The sequence below is a fragment of the Nyctereutes procyonoides genome, unplaced genomic scaffold (assembly GCF_905146905.1).
Source record: "Nyctereutes procyonoides isolate TBG_1078 unplaced genomic scaffold, NYPRO_anot_genome, whole genome shotgun sequence".
Classification (NCBI taxonomy): Eukaryota; Metazoa; Chordata; class Mammalia; order Carnivora; family Canidae; genus Nyctereutes; species Nyctereutes procyonoides.
In genome coordinates, this window is record NW_026575140.1 from 34,160,102 (window position 1) to 34,185,129 (window position 25,028).

General features: G+C 52.6%; 1 protein-coding gene across 3 annotated transcripts in view; it reads right to left on the bottom strand.

The window, feature by feature from the left end:
* The window catches only part of GLIS1 (GLIS family zinc finger 1), a 225,378-nt gene that overhangs the window by 55,710 nt on the left and 144,640 nt on the right, over positions 1-25,028 (bottom strand). For all 3 annotated transcript variants that reach the window (XM_055306962.1, XM_055306963.1, XM_055306961.1), the window contains exon 4: positions 22,315-23,194. In XM_055306962.1, coding sequence (XP_055162937.1) covers positions 22,315-23,194 — 880 coding nt within the window. The remainder of the gene's footprint in view (positions 1-22,314; positions 23,195-25,028) is intronic.

A 25,028-nucleotide genomic window follows, 5' to 3' on the forward strand; every position in this document is an offset into this window, starting at 1 on the left:
CCACAATGAGATACCACCTCACACCAGTGAGAATGGGGAAAATTAATAAGACAGGAAACTACAAATGTTGGAGAGGATGTGGAGAAAGGGGAACCCTCTTGCACTGTTGGTGGGAATGTGAACTGGTGCAGCCACTCTTGAAAACTGTGTGGAGGTTCCTCAAAGAGTTAAAAATAGAACTGCCCTATGACCAGCAATTGCACTGCTGGGGATTTACCCCAAAGATACAGATGCAGTGAAACGGCAGGACAGCTCAATGTTTATAGCAGCAATGTCCACAATAGCCAAACTGTAGAAGGAGCCTCAGTGTCCATCGAAAGATGAATGGATAAAGAAGATGTGGTTTATGTATACAATGGAATATTACTCAGTCATTAGAAACAACAAATACCCACCATTTGCTTAGACGTGGAGGGTATTATGCTGAGTGAAGGAAGTTGATTGGAGAAGGACAGACATTAAAGGGTCTCATTCATTTGGGGAATATAAAAAATAGTGAAAGGGAATAAAGGGGAAAGGAAAGAAAATGAGTGGGAAATACCAGTGAGGGAGACAGAACATGAAAGACACCTAACTTTGGGAAACGAACAAGGGGTAGTGGAAAGGGACGTGGGCAGGAGGTTGGGGTGACTGGGTGACGGGCACTGAGGGGGGCACTTGACGGGATGAGCACTGGGTGTTATGCTACATGTTGGCAAATCAAACTCCAATAAAAAAAATACACAAAAAAAAAGACTGAGAAGAAAGAAATATAATCACTATTACTTCCATATATAAAAGTCTGTATAGAATTACCAAAAGAATCTACACTAAAAAATAACTGAAATAGGGAAACCTGGATGGCTCAGTGGTTGAGTATCTGCCTTTGGCTCAGGTCGTGATCCCGGGGTCCTGGGATCGAATTCCACATCAGGCCTGCTTCTCCTTTCGCCCATGTCTCTGCCTCTCTTTCTGTGTATCTCATGAATAAATAAATAAAATTGAAAAAACTAATCAAAATAATAAAAGAATTTAAGATGGCCAGATAGGAGATAAATATGCAAAAGCCATTGTGTATTTCTATTCGCCAGAAACAAGAGGTAATTTAAAAAGAGATCTAATTAGTATCAGCAACAAGAACTGAAAGTAACCTATGAATATATTTATTTCTTAGAGAGAAAGAGAGAGCATTCACACAAGCAGGGTGAGAGGATCAGAGGGAGAAGGGGAAGCAGACTCCTTGCTAAGCAGGGAGCCCGACATGGGGCTCAATCCCAGGACCCTGAGATCATGACCTGAGCTGAAGGCAGACACTTAACTGACTGAGCCATCCAGGTGCTCTTCAGCTTTTTTTTTTTTTAAGATTTTATTTATTTATTCATGAGAGACATGGAGAAAGGCAGAGACACATGAAAATGAATAGAATGTTCACAGCAGCATCGCAAAGTGGCAGAAAACTGAAACAACCCAAACGTCCAACAATAAGAGAAGGATTGAAGTTTGGATTATTCACACCATGTAGTATCAGACAGTAGTAAAAATGAATGAATTACAGCTACATACAATAAGAAGGATAAAATCTTAAAAACATAATATTATGTGAAACAACTGCAGAGACCACATACAACACAATACTATTTTTATAAAGTTTTAAACCAAGCAAAACTAAACAACGCATTGTTTATGGATATATACGTGTGATGAAACGATGTTAGGAAAAGCAGAGAATGCTAAGCAGAAAAAGAACAGTGGTTCCAGAAATTCATGGATGTTCATTTTGCTACGCTTTATTATGTACACATATTTGCATGTATTCTTTTGACTGTATCAAATATGATGCAATTTTTAAAAATGTAAACATGAGTAAGGACTCTGGGGCTAATCAATGTGGGTTTAAAGTCTGGTACTTCTACCCCCTAGAGTGCGCCCTTGGCAATTCTCTTCTATTTCCCAAGCTTCTGTTTCATCTGTAGAACAGGGACAGGGACACCTCCCTTCTGGGGTGTTGGGAGCCAATCCTACCTTGGCTTAGTATCTGCCATGTACTAAGCGTAAGTAAGCGTTTGCTATTTTTATTGTCAAGTATCCCCCGCTTTCTGAAAGTTCATGTGATGCCACTTGGCATTTCTGAAAGATCTGCATTTTGGTTTACAAAAGTTTTCATAGGAACAGCCTACTTTCTAATAGTGATGGAAACCTGTATTGCTATTAATAATGATAAACATAGTGTCAGGGCAGGGGCCCAGGCCACCTGCACCTCCCAATGCAACACTCCTTCCATGCTGCCCTCTCTGCCTCATGCCCCTGGGCCCCTAAGGGCTGCAGCACAGTGCTGTTTCCAGGCCTTGTCAGAGGAGCAACTGCATGAGGGAACACCATGGCCAACAGCCCCCATGCAGTCAGGGGCCCTTCACATTCCTGGTGGATTAAAATCCTCAGCTGGCACAGCGCTGCAGAGGCCTCTGGGCCTTGGTGATGAATAACCTGGCCCCAGTGCTAAGAGCCCTCAGAGGATAGCTGGCAGGGAACAGGCGGGATGGCCCGGGCACCTCTTGGATGCACATGAGCTCTGGGGACAGAAATGAGCCTCCTCCAAGCCCTGGGTGGCACCATCGCCTGGAGCAGGGGAGGGGGGCTGGCAGTTCGAGTCCTCTTGACTCAGGCTTAGAGGTTCCACTCCTCGCTGTGCCTCTGCTTGTTGTGTGGACCCCAGGCAGGCTGCTCTAGTAGTCGGGCTTCTGTCTCCCATTTGTACATAGCACCTGGCTGAAGTGCATTAGTAAGCTTAGAACACTGCCTTGCACAATAAGGGCTCCACCTCTTTTACTGTTATTATTAGTAGTAGTAGTACTACTACTACTACTATTACTGTTCTCAGGGCCCAGAGCAAGAGCTAGTATAGAATAAGAAGTTTCAGGGAATGTTTGCTGAATGAAATTGCCAAGTGGCAGGCCAGCTGCTGTGCCCACACTTTGGGATGAGAACCTCATCCTTTCCCTCCACCAGGGAAGGTCCTGCCTGTTAGAAAGTCGTTCCTGGTACTGGGTGGAACTTGCTTCCTGATGGTTTCCGCTTCTGAGTTTTGAGAACAGGGGAAAGAGAGTGGGGAGGAGAAGCTTCTCCCCTCATTGTGCCCACTCCCTGGGGCCTGAATCCAGACTGCCCCTGGTACCCCCCTGGCCACTATGGCCAGGAAAACCACAGATACACACCCCTTATACAGTCACAGTCATAAACCAGCTCACTCACAGGAACATACATGATACCCTGGCCCCTGGAGACACAGTCAACCTACAAATGTGCCCACAGATAGTAATGTGCAGGCACAAACGTGTGTGTGCAGGTACGTATACACACACACACACACACACACACACACATCCTACAAATACATATAGTTACAGACATGGTGATAAGCACCCAGAGACAGGCAAACACATACAAATGCAGGCCCTCAGAGGCACATGGGAACTCTGGAACCCAGCCAGCCAGGTCAGAGCTCCTTAGGGGATGAGGGCTCCATGCTTTCCTAGAGATGGACTTGATAGACCCTGAACACACCCCTTGGGGGCAGCTCAGGCTCATGCCAGAGACCACAGGTTTCCCTCTGGCCGCTCTGCAAGTCCGGTATGTGAGGCGCTTTTCAAAAATGGCAGAAACAGGGATTCTAGGCAATAGCTTCTGCTCTATCCCCTGCCATGCAAGCTGCTGCACAAATGACAAGACAATGACAATTAGAGCAGCAATTGTTACAGATCAGTCAGCCTGGGCAAGCTGACCCCACTGGCCCTGCCACCTGGCTACAGGCACTCCAGACAGCAGGACACTGTGATCCAGGACAGGGTGAGCCTACCTCCAGACCGTCTGCACTGCTGACCTCCACTCCTGTGGTTCTGCTCAGACTCCCTTGAAGGTCACCCTCTCCAAGGCCCTGGTCAAGCACAGCTCTGAGACTCCCTTTCTCCAGATGTCTCTGGGCCTTTGCTCAGCTTTTCCAGCCACTTCCCCACCTAGGCTTTCTCTTAGGTACCATTCACCACATTGTCTCCGGCATGTCACACACTGTTGAGTGTTTTCCAAGGACTCAGTAAATGCTTGCTGAATGAATGAACGAACCCCTCTCCACCTTGACAGACAGGTATCACTACACTGCCACATAGGGCAGACCCCCCCCACACACACACGCACTCTGTCTCCCCTGGGAGACAACGTGTACACACAGCCACCTCTCTCAGGGTCTGCTTCTGGACACCCCCTGAAGCACCATTTTACAGAGGAGGAAACAGAAGCTTCAAAAAGGTAAAAAACAAAACAAAACAAAACAAAAAAAACAAAAAAAACCTTTCCCAATGTCACACAGCATAGCCAGTCCCTGGGGATTAGTTTTGGGGCGGTGGCTCCCCACTCCTTATCTGACTGGGGAGGCTGCTGGGGTCCTGATGTCTGGGGTCTCTAATAAGGAAAGCAGCCCCACACTGCCCTCGCATCCAAGCCCTATCCATGGTTCCAGCCGTACTGTTACTGAGGGCCATGGTGATCCTCACCTGGCCATGGGGTCTAGACATGAATATGGCCAAAAGGAGAAGCACTGAGTTTGGCCATGGTTTGACCATAGGCTCCCAGTTGGGGGAGGCCCAGCTGACCCAAAGCTTGGGCTCCTGGGGAGGGACCCTCTCAACAAACGGTACAATCATTTCAAGTGCAGAGCCAGTGGCCCTGTCAGGCCCTGATATCTTGCTAGGGGTCCTCACTGGACACCCTGGCTCGGCACTGAGGGTTCTTGGGCCAAGCTGGAAAACGGCTTGCCAGCACAGTATTGTCTAGCAGCCTAAAAATCTGGAGAAAAGGGCTTATTAAACCCTGAGAAACTATAACCAAAGACACGACTTTCTTGGAAAAGCCTCTAGAATCAAGTAGTTACCTGTAATTAAAAAGAGTGGGGCAGAGAGCACCCAGTTGGTGCTCCGGCATGACGGGATGAGTGTTGGCTCCCATGAGGCAACATACACACGTGTTCACACAACTTTACGCCTCTCCTGCTTCAACCCACTCTGCAGTCTCTGCAGCCCTGTAGGCGAAGCCAGGCTCCTCCATGTGACCCACCAGGTCTCCACCACGGCCCTGCTCACCTCCCCACCATCCATGCTCCGACTCACACACAACTCTCATCTCCAGACCTTTTCCTATGCTGTTCCCTCTCCTTGGGACACCCTTCCCATCCTTTTGCTTCTGGGTAACTTTTTAAAGATTTTATTTATTTATTCATGAGAGACACAGAGAGAGAGGCAGAGACACAGGCAGAGGGAGAAGCAGGCTCCCTGTGAGGAGCCGGATGTGGGACTCGATCCTTGGACCCCAGGATCACAATCTGAGCCAGAGGCAGCTGCTCAACCACTGAGCCACTCAGGTGTCCCGCATCTGGGTAAGTGTTACCGAGCTTCCTTCCAGGAGCTTCTCTACCCTGGATTAAATCCTTTCCTCTGGGTTCCCATTTATTTTCCTCCAGGGGATTCATTATGGGGGGGGGGTCTTGTAACTTGGGCCCCTGTTCGTCCCCTCTCTGGATTATGAGCATCTCCAGGGCAGGACTCCTTGCTGTGTGGCCAACACTCCACACAGAACAGATCCATGGCAGTGAACGGTCACACATGGAAGCTGCTCTGAGCTGGGCCGTGTACCAGTCTGGGGCCCTGGGATGGTGGATGGTGCAGGAGCTGATGCACAGAGGACTGTGCAAGGGCCCTCCTTGACCCCTGCACAATGAAGGGGTACCTGGCCCTCCAGTCTACCTCTTTCTGGGTAATGGGCATGCCTGGTCAACAGGGGATAGATGAGTGAGCCACCCAAGCCATCCTCTACTCTGTGATCCAGCCAGTCCACAAGGCAAGGATGACCCAAATTACCATCACCCTACACTTCCCTCACTGCTCCCCCCATGATGCCACTAAACGCTCTCAGTGGGGAGACCCCAGTTTTCTCTGCCTCTTCATTTCAGATGTTCGGTATTCCTTTCCCACCTTCTGGAAGCCCACCCCTCTTTCTCCCAGGCTCCTGGAGAAGTGCTTCCTGGGCACCTCCTGTTCCACACTCAGCAAAGTCCCTCATCGCCAGTTCAGGCTTGCTCCCTTGCCCAGGGCCAGACTCATCTTGGTGATCTCCTACACTGGTCTTCTGCCCCCAATCCTCCCTCCTCTGCTCACCTCAAACCCACCTCCCAACACACACACTTTGGGTTCCGGGTGTAGATTCGCACATCCGAGTAGGAGGTCAGACTGCAGGGACAGACTTAGCTTCAGCACTAACTGTGTGACCACAGGTAAGCTACCTAACTTTGCTGTGCCTCAGTTTCCTCCCCCACAAAAGAGAGCTAGTAACATGTCTCCCAGTTCAAGATAACACATATAAAATGCCCAAGCACGGTGGCCACAGCTACCTTTCTTTCCAGCTAGTTCACCCACTGTCCTCCTGTCTGCCCTGGCTTCCCACCCACTGGGCCTCTCTGGCCCTCATTTCCTCCCTGCCCAGCTCGGATGCCTCTCACTGTCTTCCCCAGCTTCTGGGCCATTCCCCTGTATAATCCCACTCTCAGAGCAAATCCACAAAACAGCTTTGCAGGCATGAATTTAGAAGGAGAGAGAGCAAATGACCACGACACGCACGTACACGCATGCGCGTGCACACACACGCCCTGAACCACGCCCTCCTCCACCCAAGTCACCTAACCCACCATGCAGGCAGTTTCCCTCCACCGTCCCTCTCAGCCTCTCCAAAACTTCCTTGCTCTCCTCCAGCCCATCTTACTCAAATTCCAAGTCCAAGGTTCTTTCTTTGGAAACCAAATTCATTACTTGACTCTTCACCCACCACTCTGCCCTACCTGGTTACCCAAACTCCTTGCCTCTCCCCCTCGGCCCTAGCCTCTCCCCCATCCTATAAAGGCTTTCTCTCCCATGTCACTGACCAGGTCTACCTTCAGGCTGATGACACCCTCTCTCCTTGCATATCCCCCACCCAGCGGTCCTCTGGCGGCACCGCCCAACCCTGCATACCCCAAACCAGCTCATACTCTCCTCCTCTGGGCTGCCAAGGTTATGCCAGAGTCCACTCAATGAATCCAGGCCAGGGTGGAGCACTAATCCCTCATTTACAGACCTCTCCACCTCTTCTGTCCCCTGTCTCTCCTGGGTATCTTTCAGATCCGATCATTTCTTTGCTAACAGATGCACCACAAAGAGGAAGCAACACTGTGTCAGGCTGAGGGAGACCAGGGTCAAGCCTGTCCTATGGGATGTCCTGCTACAGCTTTGGCCCTCGAGCAAGAGCACAGTGGTGTTTGGACTGTCTGTCGTCTTTTAGGGAAGCAGGTGGAGGCTCCCTGCTTCCCGGCCTCTGGGAAAACAGAGATCCCACCTGTCCTCAAAATCTGTTCCTCTTTCCTTAGACAGAGAGACCCTCTGTAGTCACAGGGGCCTTCTGGTACATTCTAGGGAGCAGGGGAGAGATGGAGGGACATAGGGCTAAGGCTAGGGCTGGTTTCTTCTGCTCATACGTAGGAAACCTGGCAGGCAGCTTCTTCTCTCTGCTCTGCCACAGCTCTGACCAAGGGGTCACTGTTTCACCTCCTGGCCCATATGCTACTGGTGCCTCCTGGGATGCCCTGTCTCACCTCCTCCTGATGCTATTCTGTTCCCCTCCCTTAGGCCCTCAGCAGCCCCTGAGCTCCCCCTGAGCTCCCTCAGAGCACACAGTCTTGCCCTCTTCTTTTTAGCATCCATCGAGTGCCCTAGGCTACAAGTTCCCTGAAGATGGGACTGAATCCGCCCAAGGCATGAACCGAAGTGTGAAGTCTGCAGAGAAAGGCCACTTGCCAGAGAAGTCCGGTCCCACTGGATGATCAGGGTCGGGTACTTAGCTTCTCCGAGACTTGGTTTCTCCATCTGTGAAATGGACACAGACAGCCTAAAAGCACAACACAGCCTAGAGAACACAAGTAAGTTCCTTCACTGCCAGTATCTACTTGCCCTTCGCTCTTTTCAAAGAACACAGCAAAATCAGTGGTGAAAATCAGGGTTATTTCATTCAGTGATTCTGTATTATCATGAACCAATTCAACCGCCTTCCTCCAGCCATCAGCTCAGGGGACTCTCACCATGGCCTCACAGGGATCTGAGATCCAGACAAAACGGGCTCCAAATGCACAAGCTTCGTGGTCTTCCTTTCCCAGAGAGCCAGAATTCCACAATTCAACAAGTTGCCTTCTTTGCCTTGGCTTCTAGGAAGCTCCAAGAAAATACAGGGTTCAATCACGATAACTAAATGAGCTTAGGTTTTTCAGTTGTTTATGCCATTTTCTCTCATCTGTGTCAGTTCAGCTACATATAGATTTTTTGTTGTGAATGTCCAGGAATCCTTAATGGAAACCAAAAATTCAATCAGGAAAAAAATGTAGTAGTACAGGAAGGAACAGAGTAGACATCACAACAGGATTTTCTGGTGTTTCCTCTACCTAACCCTCTTCACAGGATGGAACTGAAGCCCAGAGAACGAGAAGGGTGAGGCGAGGGCATGGATCGTACTTCAAACACTTCCAGCCTCTGCAGATTGGCTTTGGGCTGACTTACCCACAAGGCATGTTAGCACAGTGGCTCGAGTCCACGGTATTTTCAGGGACTCATGAAAATGTTTTAATTTAAAGTCGGAAGAAAAAAAGGAACTTCTAGGTCAAAGAAAAAGTTTTAACACATAATGTGAATGTGTCTTTATGCCAATGCCATCATAAAATGTAATTTTTAGTGTTTTTATGGAGGAAGAAGACGAAGCCAGAAGTGCTAGGGTCGGCGAATGCCATGAGGAGGCCCGGTTCCCTTCACCACCTCACCAGTGAGTATGCAGAGCACCTACTTCTCACTTGCCCAGCTTCCTGGGGGCCCAGGCCTAATCCCTGCTTCTCTGACAGGATCCAATGGGAGCGTTTTCAGGAATATTCCAGAGGGATGTGGGGTCTTGCCAGGTGAATCTAATTTATACCCTCTGGTAACCACCTCAGACAGCTCTTGAAAGGCTGTGGGAAGGGGGATCTCCTGGCTGATTTCACCAACCAGTTGTCAGGACAAACCTTCCTGGGTTCACAATGTGGAGACAATTAAAGGCTGGTGCTTTGAAGGCACGAGCGGAGAACTTCCTGACAGAGGTGTTGACTGCAGGCGGCAGACCCTCTGTTCCTCAGGCCTCAGGACCACACCTCGTCTTCCCCCAGCCCTTGGGCTGGACTCCTGTGGGGCAGCAGCAGCAGAGCTGGCCTGAGAAACAGCGTCATCCCTGGGCACAGGAGCTGACAGGGCTCAAAGGAGAAGTGTGGTAAGGGAGGAGCTTGCCCTGGGTGTGGCCGCAGACCCGCTGTGCGACCCTGAGCATGAGAACAGATCCACTGTGCGACCCTGGGCATGGACACAGACCTGCTGTGCGACCCTGAGCATGAGAGCAGACCCACTGTGCGACCCTGGGCATGGCTACAGACCTGCTGTGTGACACTGGGCATGAGAGCAGACCCACTGTGAGACCCTGAGCATGGCTACAGACCCACTGTGTGTCCCTGGATATGGCCCCTGACCTTCTATATGAGTCTAGGCATGGCTGCTGACTCACTGTGTGACCCTAGGCATGAAAGCAGAACTATTGCCACCCTGGGCACGGCTGCTGACCTACTGTGCAACCCTGGGCAAGAGAGCAGACCCACTGTGTGACCTTGGGCATGGCTGCTGACCCCGTGTGTCCCTGGGTATGACAGTGGGCTTGCTGTGTGACCCTCTGCTGGCCACCCAGCCTGTCCAGCCCCAAGGTCCTCACTGTGAAGATGGGACAATGTTTCCAAAGGCATGGAGTTGTTATGAGGGTGACATGAGGTGAAGAGCCATACACAATTCCACCCAGATAAGGCAGGATTATCATTCCCACCAAACTGATATGGAAACTGAGACCAGAATGCAGAAATAACATGCCCAGCCAAGGTCATGGCAAATAAGGGCCCAGGCAAGACCTTGGACATGGAACGTGGATTCTAGGAGCCTCAAGGGCAGGGTCTAGGTCTTCCTAAGGAGTGGCTACACCTGCAGGCTTACTTGGATTCAACTCTCAATGCCAACTCTTACTGGCTATAGGACCTCCCACATTCTCTTCCACTCCAGTGTTTGCCATTGTGAGCCACAGAGCCCTTCCATCCTGATCTGGTTTCTTCACCCCTTCTCAGGGCTGGAGCACCAGGCAGCTGCCCTCAAACCCCTCCCACCCTCTGATGCCTACAAGTCTCCCCTAAGCTGTGAGGTCGGCTATTTTCCTACACATGGAAGACCTGAAAGGGGGACATGAGAACTGGGCTCATGGTGCTGACTCCTGATACAGCAACCCCTCCCCACCACCCAGCATCCAGGTTAACTGGAAAGATCAGCTCCAAACCCATGAAAAGCCCATATCCCCTGTGACTGCTTCTGAGGAGACACAGTAACTAATTCAGTTTTCTTGTCAGGTGTCCTCTGGGGTGAGCTCAATGAAAAAAAGGAGTAATCAGTTTGCACTCAATTACAGAAAATCATGTGAATACACGGGGTGTCCTGGAGCAGTGGGAGAAGGCCCAACACTTCACTCCTTGGGGCTCAGTTGGCTCATCCATAAAATGGGGTGGTCACGGCAACATCAAAAAGTCACTGAGAAAACACAAAGAGCTGAATCTGGCATCTAGAGGAGAACGCCTTCCTAACAAATGCCACATTCCTTCCTTTCTCGCTCTTTAAGAGAGCTGCTTGGGGATAGTTTAATCAGTTCCCTTGTTGCCTTCATGGCTGTAATGCATTTTTGTCATCAGTTAATACAGAATTGTTCTCTCGCTCCATCTCTGGGCCCACGGTCAGAAAGACAGAGCCCGGCTGTGGCAGCGGCATGCAGGAGCAGAGGCCCACATGCACCCAGAGGGGACTGGGATGGGACAGGAGTGTCTGAGGCAGAGGGGAAGAGCCAGACAAAGAGCCTGAGGTGGGAATGGACTACACTGGAGGAACGACCAAGAGCCAGGTGGCTGGAGTGGAGCAAGAGAGAAGTGTGCAAGGAGCTGAGACCAGAAGGCTCCTGGGGGGGTGGGGGTGGAGAAGGGGTACACCTGCCTCCTTGTCCTCTGTCTCCTTCCTCCTCCTTGGGGCCCTGCCAGGAATGCAGAAAGATAAAGACAGGGCTCTGAAAGTCTTGGGTTCAAAGGATCTTAGAAATCCTGTAGTCAGGCAGCTGGGTGGCTCAGTGATTTGGTGCTGCCTCCCTCCAGGGCGTGATCTTGGAGACCCAGGATCGAGTCCCACGTTAGGCTCCCTGCATGGAGCCTGCTTCTCCCTCTGCCTGTGTCTCTGCCCCCACTCCATGAATGAATGAATGAATGAATAAATAATAAATAAATAAATCCTGGAGTCCAGACCTTCCATTTTATAGATGAGGAATCTGAGAACCCAAAGGGGTCTGGGGACATTCCCAGAGCCACAAGGCAGTTTGAGTGCAGAGCTGGGGAGGGAACTGAGCTCTGAACCCCAGGGTCACGCTGTCTCTACCCATCCTGACCAAATCAGGGTCCTGAGTCCTAAGAGCTTTGAACTAAGCAAAGTCCTCATCACACAGATGAAGAAACTGAGATCCCAAGGCCAGGTGGCTCTGTCAGAATATGAAGAAAGTAAGGGTCAGGGGCAGCAGGGGAAGTGCCTGTGGGCTTCCATACAAGCCAGGCTTCTCAGGGCCCAACACCTGCAGCAATCAATCACTATGCTTTTCCAATGCATGCAGACATGTGAGGTTTGAAGCCTACTGCCAGAGTCTCCCCGGAGCCTGCTGGGCTGTGCTTCCTGGACCAGACCCTACAGGGAGGGAAGGTGATGCTGACACACATGGGCTGCACAAGACACAAGTCACTCCCCATGCAGTGACCTGTAGGGTCATCAGGTCCCCACCTATCAAAGAGTGCTCCTGCAGCAGAGATCTCCTGGAAGGTTCCTCCTCAGTGCAAACACCACACAGACCTGTGTTCTTTCAGGATATGGGAAACAGTGATGGTAGAGATGGAGACAGTGCATACCAGCCTGCAACATGGGGCCTAGCACATAGTAGGTCCTCAACAGCTAGTGCCTCTGTAGAGTGGGAAGGGCACTGGGCTGGGAGCCCAAAGAGCTGGGCCTTCCTTCCTTTGCTCTGGGATCTTCAACGAGCCAAATCCTCTCTAAGGGGCTGTTTCCACACAGGCAAATGGCAAAACTACAAACAGGCATTCGGATTTATGGCCTCAATGAGCCACCTCCTGTCGTCCTGGAGGTCTGGGGAGAAGGAATGGGAGCACGTAGTAGGGACAGGGATGGGAGGAAGAGCTTGAGGAAGTATCTGAGGTGCAGCGGACTCATTCTTCTTCCCAGAGCCAACTCTCTTTCTTCCAATTGCTATCGTAGTCACTGGCAACTAACCCTGGTCAGAAATGACCTCATAGGTCACAATGACTCTTAAAACTTGGGTTCAACAGATTCTGGAAAGCAGAGACTCACGGATAAATGGAGCTACGAAGGCAACCATGTGCAATGGGAAGATCATGGAGCAGGGAGCCAAGGAGATGAGGTGGAGTCCCAGACTCCTGGCCAGGCAGCAGCAGCCCTGGATTTCAGGGACCTCACGACAAAGCAGGGATCCTGCCCCTGCCCTGCGCACGCCCTCAGCACAGGACCTGCCCATCAAAACTCTGCATCCCAGGGCCCTGCCCAGGCTCGAGGAAGGTGCAAATGTTACTTTTGACTCCAAAAATCCTATGCTTTTCAGTTACGGTAAAACAGGCTGTGGATGGTTCATCAGATGAACAGACACTGACTGGATGCCTGCCTTGCTCCAGGCCAGCAGAGACGTCCAGGTGTTGTCCCCAGAAATGCGGTTCCATGGAGACCCCAGTCCCACAGTCCCATCTGCAAGAAATGCACATCCCAGGACTACGGTGTACTCCTGCCCTCCCCAGCTTATGCCCCATACGGCACACTTGGCCAGGGGGCTTGGGGCATGTGGAGGGCAGGCGTGGGATGCTTGCCTTCAGGTGGCCACCTCCTAGCTATTTGGAAATCGCCACTTGCGAAGCCACAGCATCCCAGTGACGGGCTCCCATTTTCTTAGTGCCCATGTCAGAAGAACGCATCATGAGGAGGCAGCGCAGCACCAGTCAGTGCCCTAATCACTTACAGACCACGGAGGCCCCGGCCCTGGCAGTGGAGGAAGATTTATTGTGGGGATGGACGGAAAACAAAGAACAGTTGTGCAAACTTTACAGAGCCACATTATGGGAAATGCCTTTCCTGTTTCCCACTGGTAAATGTGCTGGATGCTCAGTTACCCAAGCTCAAGGACACATTACCCCAGTAGGTAGGGCTTTTGCTGGGCTGAGCTGGCCTAGCCCGGGGTGCCCAGGCCCTGGCTGATAGCCAAGTCATGCTGGCTGGGCGACAGAGCCGGTCTGGGAGGCCCTGGTGGACCTGGGGATGAAGGTTCCTTCCTGAGCTTCTGTGTCCTCAGCCTGCTGTCACTCCCCCCTCTGAGGACCACATACCACACACACCCACGCTCTCCACACTAACATTCACTGGGTCACTCTCCCGCTCAGAACCCTTCCACTACTCCCTCCACTTCCCTCAGGGTACAGACCAAGGTCCTTATTCTGAACATGGAGGCCCTTCAAGGTCCAATTCCAACTACCACTTCTGCTCCCAGCCCCAGGGAGGTAACACACTCCAAGCGCCAGATGATAACCTACACTTCCACAAGGGTGAAGACAGTCACATTTCAAAACGTTTCTGTGCTTTGTTCTCTTTCCCTGAAAAGGTTTCCCTCATGATCTTCACCTGGAAAGTTCCTACTCACCCTTTAAAGCCCAGCTCTCGTGACATCCCGGGGGAAGCTTCTCCCCCTCTGTCTTAATTCCTTTGCCACCAGACCATTCCTCCTTTGACATTGTACCCCTTGCTTCTAGCATCACACCTGGCACAGTGTGGGTGCCAACAAAGTTATTGAAAGATTGGTGTGAGTAGAGAGACAACACTGATGAGCACCAGGCTCTCTCCTGCAGGAGGGGCACAGGTAAGGACTCCTGAGGGCATCCTGGGTCTTGGGAGTGTCCAAGGTGACTGAGGCCAGAGGAGTTACCTGACCATCGCCCACCAAACAGATGAGGACAGGATGCTGAGGTCCTACTGCGCAGCTGAGCTCAGCTCACCCACTGGTCGTCCAGCAAAGACAGAGCCTATTCATGCTTAATCATGAAGCTTACTGTTTCCAGAATGTTCCTCTCAGAAAACATGGTCTGGACACTTTCTTAGAGTCACTGTTGATTTTATCTGACATTCTCATTCTAATAAGAGAATCATTTCAATTCCATTTACATTAAATTAAAAAGCTTTTTTTCTCCCCTTTTATTATTTTAAATTCAATTCAGACGGTCATGTTTTTTTATCCTTAATTTTTTTCATATTCCATAAAGCAGTGCTGAGTTCACAAAACTTGGCCAGCGTCCTCCTGTATCCTCAAGTTTGGTGCTCCTAGAATGTTAGACCTTGGGTTTGATGACTCAAAAAAAAAAAAAGAAAGAAAAAGAAACCCAAAAAATCAACACAAGGGCTCCTGTTTTCAAGCGCCAAGTATTTGCCAGGCATGAGGTAAGCGCTCCACATGCATGATCTCATTTAATCTCACAACTGTCTCCCTTTTACACACACAGGAAACTGAGGCTCCCAGAGGCCACGTGACTTGTTTGAGGTCTCAAGGCTGGTTAGGCGTCCAGCTTGGCTCATGGATTCCTGAGTCAGAATTTAAATAAGACCGAAGGGGGTGGGCAGGGATGGAGATGAGGTAGGGGATGGGAGGATGGGGTTGGGGGGCAGCGGTGGCAGTGAGGAAGGGGGCTGTGGAGCAGGGAGGGAGGAGCCAGGAGCGCTGTAGGCTGGGAACTGTGTTGGGGGAGTGTGTGGCTCACACATAGGTGCCTGATGGCAGGAATGTGCCTGAGGGTGGCTGTGTCCTCTGAGGTCTGGCTGCGAGCAGGAGCACTGGACTGAGAGTCAGAAGTCAACATGCTCCTGCGTGCAGGGCACTCTGTGTCCATATAAGGCGTGGCCCTGCCGCCCCTCACAGAGACTCTTCTGGGGTTGGTGTTCCCGCAGTCACTTTACAGGTTCAGCAACAGACACTGGGCAGTGAAGTGACTTGTCCAAGGTGGCAGAGCTAGCAAGCAGCAGAGCTGGAATGCACCCCACCCCATCGGTGTCCAGGTCCCCTCTCCTTCCCCCCCAGACAAATCACTTCCATCCGGGGCCTTACTTTTTCCCCCCATACAGGGCTTAGATCTAACCAAGGTCAGAGCTTCCAGGAAGTTCCTACTTAGGAAGCCCCCTGACTTTGATTCTTAAAAACTAAAGGAGCGAGGAAGGTTTCCCAGTTTGAGCCAAGCTCCGTGACGGGGGAGCCTTGCACTCAGGAGGGAGACAGGTACCGGTATCTGTTGGACTCCCACTGAACAGAGTGCTAGACTTCTCCCATTTCACAGCTCAGGAAACGCAGGCTCAGCACAGCACGGTGACCTGGCCACAGCCACAGGGCCGGTCCATGACTAACCTGTGACTTACATCAGCCCTTTTGGCTCCTTTGGAGGATGTTCCCGACTGCATGGCTACTATCCATTTCAGATTCTCCCTTTTCTCTTTTCCTAATGCAAACTGTCCAAACTAGGGTCATTTGCTGGCGATTTACGATGTGCCAAGCATCGCGCAAGCACCTCAAATATGGCATCTCACGGAAGCCTCCCAACTATCCTGTTCCCATACTTGCTTCACAGGTAAGAACACGGAGCCCTACAGAAGTCAAGTTACTCACACACAATCATGGAGCAAAGCCAAGTTTCAAGTTCAGGCTTTCCTGCAGAAAAGCTTTAAGCATCACATTAGAGGGTGTGTAGATGCCCAGCTTTAGGGCCCTGCCAATTTGGTGACTCTGCAGGAAACTCACGTAGCCTTATAATGAGAAGACCAGGTCGGCACTAGGGCAGAGTCTCCACACCAGAGAGCAGGCTTAGCTTCTCTGCCTCCAAAGCTGGGCCAGACATCAGAGGGCATGTGGTCCCCAAGACACTTGGCCACACCAGGAAACACTGTTATACGTGGGATAACACATGCGGGGAGAGCCAGAGACAGGGAGGGGGACTGGAGAAGGGGACAACCTCTGGTTTAGGCTGTGGAATAATGATTAGGAGTTTGCTGGGCTGGGAAAGGCATTCTAGACAGGGGGACCAGCAAAAGCCAAGGCCACAATGAGTGAAAAGGAGCTGGAATGTGCAGACTCTCTAGGAGTTTGGGAGCAGAAGAAGCCTCAGGGCTGGGAGAAATATAGCAGGCATCCCAGGACTGGGTGATGCTGGGCCATGGATGCACCCTCTCTGGGCCTTGGTTTCTCCATCTGATGATACATAGATGCGAGAACTGACATGATCCTAGGAGGGACCCCAGGAGGGGTGGCTAAAAAGGGCACATCTGCATGGCCAACTTAAAAGCTGCCTTTGCCTGGAAAAGTTTCCCTATCGAGACACTTCCCACCTTAGAACAAGGAGGTAAGGCTCAGGCCCCATTTCCAAAGTGGGTGGACTGGGCACCTAGGCTTGTTGGAGCAACTTGACCTCTCTGTGCTCATTTATAACAGGAGTTTCAAGGGCAAGGACTTTAAGCCATGCTCCATTTTGTAGCTTTTTATCTCACTGGAAACCCCAGCCTCCAGAAAGGAAGCTTATCTTCAGGTGGCTTATTTCTTTTGAAGAAGGTGAAATGTCTCACTCCTCATCCCACAAATGGCCTCTTCTCCAAGACAGAACAAAGGTCTCACCCTATCAGCAAGGCAGGGGACGTGCAACAGGCTTTTAAGGTGACGGAGGAATACCATAGGAAAACAGTTAAATACAAACGTCTATCCATTTCTCTGCTTAACGAGGGCTCCTCCATTCCCTTCTGTGACCCCATGGCCCACCAGGGCCTGACATATATGAGGTACCCGGTGACAGCTGGCTGAAATGAGTTTCACATCTGGGTATTTTCTTGATATTTATAAGCAGACTGATGGTTCTCTACCTGGGAGATGGCCTAGGGTCATGGCTGGCACATAATCTCTGGAGTCGGCCTGAGACCTGGGTTCAAATCTGACCCTATGATGATGCACTGGAGACCTGACCTTGGGCATGAACGGGGCCACCCCTTCCCCAACTGTAAAATGGGGATAATGATTCCAGTCCCCAGGAATTCTTCTTCCACTCTGAGGAATGCGTGTGTGAAAGCCTAGATAGAAGCTGAAAAATGCCCAATGATGTTCTAGCCTCCTTGACCGACTTAGACAAGGTAACGCGGCAGGGCCTTGAATCCTCAGCTCCTGGCTCCCTTCCCTCCCTCAGTCAGTAATGATGGCGTGAGAGTCAAGGGTAGCTGGTGTCCTTCCCATGGTGCCAGAAGTCTCGTATCACCTCATCTTTGTCTCAGGAGCCCCAGCCCCCAGCATGAGGCCTAGCACACAGGGACACCTGTCCTTCAAGTGAGGCAGGCATTTCTGGGGCGGACTCTCCTCTCCTCTGAGGTCACTTTCCCACAGTCTGACCTTTCCCAACATTTTTTGGTGACCTTCCCCTTTCAGGAATCTGTCCACTAAAGCTGTCCCATTTGTGGCAGGATCCTGGGCCCCTCACTATCCTCTCAGGGTCTGCCTTCCCTGGCTCTTCTCTGCACATGACCAAGATGGACAGGCAGCCCCACCTGTTCACACATCCAAGAAGGAGTTGGAGATATTGACATGAGTCAGGGGTGTCTGCTGGCCCAGAAACCCAGCCAGCCCACGGGGCTAGTCTCAGGACGTGGGGTAGGGGAAGAGCAGATGCCCAGGGACCCTGGGAGGTGGGCATGGCCCTCCCAGAAGGCCCAGACAGCTGGCTGATTGCAGCCAATCAATAATGCTCAACTTTCAGTGGGGATGTATTTCCTTAATGGCACCGGGAACAGACTGGCAAATAGTGGAGAGGGGCATAAGGGATGGGGACCAGTGGTCAGTGTAGACAGAGCTACCAGAGGCACCCAGGCAGGATGTAAGCTCAGCCTCGAGGCTCCTAGGCCTGTGAGGGCAGGGACCAGAGCCTCCTCCCTGTGCCTCTGCCCCAGTTCCCCCTTCTAGTTCCAGTCACCCTGAGCAGATACCATGTGGTACAAGAGCAGGTGCTCCTCATTGCTGGCAGACACCTGACAAGGCCTCTGGCATGGGTGACAGCCCAGCCTGCCCAGCTCACCGACAGCAAAGGCTGTCGGAAATTGGCTGACCTCAAGTCCAGGCTCTGCTACTAACTGGCTCTTTTGGGTTTCCTCATCTGTAAGATGGCCGTAAATGATCTTGTCATGATGGTCGATGGGATAGAGCGTGATGGGGGACAAGAGAACTAAGCACCACCCTATGTCATCTCTTTAAATCCTAACAACAACAGTCCTAAAAGGCAAGTACTATTATTATTCCATTTTACAGTCGAGTGCTATGGTTCGGAATGGCCAAGCCACCTGCCTGAGGTCACACAGCTGCTACGTGGCAGGCCCAGGTGGGGACATGGGTCGACCCTGGCTTTTCACTTGTTTACACACACCTTCCACACCACACTCACAGCTTCGGGAAAGCTCTCCACAAAAGCAGGGACTGTTGTCATTATCACAGTTACTTTATAAAACCCAAGGTTATGAAAGGTTTTCCTTCCTCGTCCTGCTGCTCTTTCTTGATGTTCAGAAATGCACCCTACACAGCCTGCTAATTTCTGCAGTCTCAGACAATCAGAATCCCAACTGTCTAGGAGAGCCAACCTAAGAAAGCAAGAAACTAATCTTTCCAAAGTTAACGTCTTGGAGGCGTCGCAGCAGTTATTTGGCTTGGACGGATCCTCGCTACCCTAATGCAGATGAAACCCCAAATTTAATAAGGCTAAGACAACCCGGACAACATAAGAAACATAACAGGATATTGCACAGAGATTAGGGAGCTTCCTCTGGATGGCGTGGACGGGCCGCGGCAAGGGCAGGGGGGGTGGCCGGACGGCGGGTCTAGCCCGGGGCCCCACAGCCGAGACCCGATCCCGCGCCCACCTGAGCACGGGTGACCCGGGCGGAGGGCAGCAGGCTCCTCGCCGCGCCTAGGGCTGCCTGGTGCGTGAGCGGAGGCTCCGCAGGCTAAATAGAAACCAGCTGCAGGGCCCGGAGTGTTCAGTCGGACGGGGCGGGGAAGGCTTACCTCATGAAAGAGCTGTGCGCACGGCTGCTGGAAAGATAATAAAAGGATTAACTGCTATTTTAGTGGGCCATTTACTCTTCAATCAAAGTGTCTCATCTATTTCCTGTTCTCCAGAGGATCCGAGTCCAAAATTCCTTTGTCTATTACAGCACATGGTAGCAGAGGCCTGTCATGAGAAATTAATAATTTTACAGGGAAGGGAGATTTTATTTATTTGGGTGCCGGCTGGGGCCTGCCCTTCCCCCAGGTCACCTAGTGCGCCAGCGTTGCAGAAAGGAGGTGCGCTCCCCTGGCTGGCGAGGAGGGGCCCAGAGGAGGTCTCTGCTGCCTCTCCAGATGATGGCACCCAGCAGGGCTGGGCCCAGGACCCCAGAGAAGGAGGGGTGTGATGGGACAATCTATACAAACAAAGGCATCACGTTTCAGAAAGATGTGGGTTCAGATTTCGCCCTAATGGTTTCTAGTTGTGCAACCTTGGGCAAGTTACTTCTGTTGTTACTATTATGATTATTAGCCTCCATACTGTCGTTATTATCGTTTGCCCCTAATTCACTGTGTGACCTGGGGTACATTATGCAGTCTGAGCCTCAGTTTCCTCATCTGTAAAATGGGAGTTAAAAGTATCTGCCTGATAGAGTTGTTATGAGGACCACACCGAGTTATTGCTAACAATGGCTCTGGGAGGTCTGGGGGGCTCAGTTGGCTAAGCATCCAACTCTTGGTTTTGGCTCAGGTCATGATCTCAGGGTGATGAGATCAAGCCCTGTGTCTGACTCTGTGCCAAGCATAGAGCCTGCTTAAGATTCTCCCTCTGCCCCTCCCTCCCCCCAAAAAAGAATGGCTCCCACACATAGTCAACACTGAGAAGCTGTTTGTCAGTAGTATCGCCATAAGCCTGAGCCCCTTAGGAGGCAAAATAAAGTGTTCTCTTGGTAGCAAGCAGAAGGTCAGCTGGACTCCATTGAATCCTTGTTTCCTCATCTATAAAACCTTGGTTTTATAGGACTTTTGTAAAGATTAAATGCAACCACAGATGAGTATAGACATAGCTGGAATGTCACCTCCTCCAGGAAGGCCTTCTAGGCCACCCATCCCTGGGCCTATGCAAACTCCATCCAGAACCTGTCCACACCCGTCTCCCACCCCTCGCTGACCATGGGTGCCTGCAGACAAAGACCTTGGAAAGTCCAGGTCTGGGACCCCAGAGCCAGGCATGAGCTGGGTAGAAGCCAGTGTTCTGAGGAGTCCACTGAATCAAGTGAGATCCTGGCAGGCCTGGGAGAGAAAGAACCATAGAGAGAGATTGCTAGACCACACTGCATAAGCTGGGCCTCTCCAACCCGCTCACTAGGGCTCTGTTCCCCAGGAAACAGGCAGGGAAGGCCAGATTATCCCCCAGGTCCCTGCGGTCCAACACAGGCACCACTGACCACACTGAGCCAGGTGTGGGCCTCCACACCAGGCCCCCATGGACACTGGGAGGACCCCCCACAAGAGAGGAGACGTTAAGGTCTCTGCTTCGCAGCTGTGAGCTCCAGAGCTTCAGAGGGAGATGGGCCCCTTCACATTCCTGTGGTCAGCCGGTCACCTCCTTTAGGCAGGGGCATGCCTTTCAGCAAACCACGTGTCCTAACACCTCAGATGAAGAGGGGCATCCCCAGGACTGGCCCAGCCACCAGCTCTTTCCAGCATGCCCTCAACCCCAGGACACACGATGCAGTTGAATTCTCAGCCTGCGCAGTCCAGCCTCTGCCCACAGGCTCCCTCCTCCTGTCCTTTTGTAGAGGCTATGCATTGTCCCTCACTTTTGTCTATAAAGTGACCTCCTCCTCCTCAAGACCCAGCCCCCTGGAGCTGAATAAGCTGGTCCAGTTGCATGCCCAGACCACAGCTCCACTGGCAGAGGGGCCCCACAGGCACCTGGTCCCAGGAGGGTGGAGTTCATGCTGCCACTCCCCGAAGCTTCCTGCCTCCACTGTGGCCCCTCCAAGTACTGCCCTGGGCTTTGAGCAGAGACAGAGGTTCACCCCTTCCCAAACCAAACACTTCATGAAGTGGGGTCCAGCATCGGTGACCGCATGCCAGTCTGGGAAAGCTCGACCTTGCCTATAACACTGACCTTGTAGACCAGACACACTGCTTCCTCCCCTGCCTCACCAATGCCCCAGTGGCTGGAAAGACGGAGCTGGGCCCTGGAAGACTGGGCGGCTCCTCCCGCCCTTCCATTCCCAGGCAGGTACCTCTCCTGGTAAGGTAGCTGGGCCTTGGAGGTTGGCACGGCAGCTCGGCTGAGAATATCAGGAACAAAGGCTCTGATAGGGAGTTCTACCACCATGACAGCACAACACAGGAATGACCAGTCAGAAGGACTGGGGCTCACAGTGTGTGTGTGTGTGTGTGTGTGTGTGTGTGTGTGTGTGTTTTCCCGGAAACCTGAGGTTCAACCCCAGCCACAGCACCACAAGTGCTCCCCAGGGCCTTATAGGTTAACCCTGGCCTTACCCTAAAACCTGTCCAAGGGACCCACATCTCTAAAGCTGGATGCCTGTGAGGTCACAGTGCTCCTTGGAGAAAGCCAAGCCTGTGGGCTGCTCCAAGGCTCAAAGAGCCTCCCCCAGAAGGCTGCCTTAGGAAGGCCCCACGCTGGAGGGAAGCATGTGTTCCACAACTCACATGACTACTGGTGGGTGAGACACTGAACATCTGCATGTAACAGAGGAGGCTGGCCGGACAGACTCTGACCGCAGAGCGTGTGTCGTCACCACCTGAACAAGTGTGTGTGATCGTGTGTATGTGAATGGGGGATGAGACCACTGGTGAGGAGAGGAGCCAAGATTCCCCATGACAGGGGTACTGCCACCACACTGGTCCCTCCGTCCTCGACTGCAGGGGACCATAGCCAGCCCCCAGAGGAGGAGTCCCACAGAAGCCATTCCTAGGACTGAGGTGGGACTGCTCTGCTTGGCCAGGGAGGGGCCCAGCCTGGTGGCCATGGGAACTCACCATGCACTTGTTGGGCTTCTCACCCGAGTGCACTCTCATGTGGATGAGCAGCTTGTAGCGGGCGTTGAAGGGTTTATAGCGGCGTACACAGCCCGCCCAGAAGCAGGTGAAGTCCTCGCCCTTGCGCTGGTCAATGTGGCTCTTCTCGATGTGCCGTACCAGCTCCTCCTGCTGCTCATAGGCTGCGCAGCAGTCCACCCACCGGCAAGCTTGCCGGCCAGTGCCCCCCCGGCCAGCCAGGCCCAGCCCCAGGCCTCCAAGGCCTGAGCCGGGCGGCAACTGAGACACGGGGTAGGGGGGTGGCAGGCCTGGCTGGTGAGACCCAAAGAGGTCTGAGAACTCATCCGCAGGCTCCTGCTTCAGGAAGCCCCCCTTCCGGCAGGCTTCAAGCTGCAAACTGCCCTCATGGCTCTCCGTGGTGGTGGGGCCAGGCCGGGCCCGCTTGGGAGGCCCCCCCAGGTCTCCTGGCAGAGGAGGGCTCCGGAGTCCATTCACACAGGTGACCAGAGCTGTCTGGGAAGAACGGAGGATGGAGGTGACGTCGGAGGCACAGGGGGAAGATGAGGCCGAGGAGGTGGGGGGCAGGCCCAGGAGGCAGCAGCGCTTTAGGCTGCCCTCAGGGAGGTGGGCCTCAGGTTGGGGACCCAGGCCAGAGCCGGGGTCGCTGCCCAGAAGGTAGCAGGAAGGTGTGGGGTTAGTGAGGCCTCGGTCCGGCAGGTCCAGGTCCGTGTGCAGGCCAGTGGCTGGTGGGGCCCGGCAGTGAGCAGACAGGGGTGGGCGAGCTTCCGTCATGGCCCGGTAGTCAGGCAGGGACTCCTGCTTGATGTGCTGTGTGGCCGGAAGGCCACCATTCACATACGCGGCCTGAGGTCTGGGTGACCTGGAAGACAGTGAGTAGAGCGGCCATGAGAGGGTGGCAGTCCACCATGGAGAGGCCCCGGTGGCAGAGGGGATAGCAGGGAACCTGGGACTGAGGGATGGGAAGCTCAGAGCAGGGGGAGGCTGAGGGCTGGAAGCAGAGGGAGAGAGAAGCTGGAGGCTGGAGGTCTGGTCAGCAGGGAAGAATATGGGGAAAAAGGGAGAGAGGAGGAGGACGGGGCTGGGAGAGGTTAGAGGAAGGTAAGAGGTTTGAAGAGGATGCCAGGAAAGAGCCTCGTTTCATTCTTTTACCAAATCTAGCCTGCCTTCCCCCACCCCGGATGCCATCCTGGCCTGTTGCTGAGGCCTCCCTAGGGTCTGCCCTGACCTTTTCCCCATGACTTCTAGTGAGTTCTGGAGGAAGACAGCTGAGGCTAGCATTTGGAGGGACATCCAGGTCCAGTTTGTTTTAAATTCTGCCTACAGGGACACCTGGGTGGCTCAGGGGTTGAGCGTCTGCCTTCGGCTCAGGGTGTGATCCCAGAGTTCCAGCATCGAGTCCCACACTGGGCTCCCTGTAGGGAGCCTGCTTCTCCCTCTCCCTATGTCTCTGCCTCTCTGTGTCTCTTGTGAACAAATAAAATTTTTAAAATAAATAAATAAATTCTGCCCACTTGTCCCTTAGATCTTAATTTTTGTAATCTCTCTTAATTTCTAGAAATGTTCACGATGTGATGTTTTGCCCTAAGCAAACACAGTGAGTATTTGTGGGTTACGGGTCTAAAACACATGTCATGGTAACGGGGAGGGAGGTGCATCCCAGAGATGACTGAGGACAAGCCTGGTGGGGTGGTCCAGAATTTCAAGCCCAGACACTGTGACTACATGAAAGGAACTCTAGGGAGAGGCTGCTGGGCAGGCAGGTGGGAGGGCAGCATGGGGTAGGCTGGAGACCGGGGTTTGAGGCTGTCCTCAGCCACTCCCAGCTGCACAACATGGGGCAAGGCCTCTCTCCTCATCCCAACACTGGAACGATCCTCCTCCTGGGAGTGGTGGTGGTGTGATGCGCAAGGCTGGGTGCGGTGGTGTCTTCATCGTGTGTGTGGTATACACGTTCCTAGAAAGGGGCCTTCCTGATGCAGGACAAGGAAGTGCAGGCAGAGGCACCAGGGCCTCCAGCCACCAGCAAGGTGATGCTGGACTGAGGGTCAAAGGAGCCCCTTGACTGGCTGGCAGAACAGGAAGCCTGCTTATGTGCCCAAAGCCTGACCAGGACACCTTATGTGACCTTGGGCCTGTCTGAGCCTCAGTTTCCTCACCTATGAAGCGAGGACTAACCCTCACTGCTTCAGAGACTAGGTGCCAGGATCAAGAGGGATGGAGGATGCCACAAGAACTCTCTGGAAAGGGGATGGCCGCCTTCATACTGCCATATCACTGCCACCATTCTGGAGCTCTTTGCAGAGGGACTGTGGGGTCATCACCTGTCCTTCATTTCCAAGTGGCCTGCAGCCCCCCTCCCTCCCTCCCTGGCTCCTTGCAGCTGTGGCAGCCCTAGCACTGATACTCAGGAGGGGGTGGGAGTGGGGAAAGGCAGAGCCTAGAGGCCCTCAGAGAACATGAGCTCCAACCCCATGACCACACATGGGAAAGGAGTCCAGAGGGCAGAGGGCTTGCCCACAGTCAGGAGCAGCAAGTCAGCGACAGGGCTTGGACTAGGAGCCAGGCTCCCCTTCTCCTGGGGGTGTGCCTTTCTCCTGTATAGACCTGAACTCTTCCCTGGATAAAGGCTTGTGGAAAGGTCCCTCCTGTTGCTCAGCCACACTTAACCAATTCTCTGCCTCACCTAGCAAAGA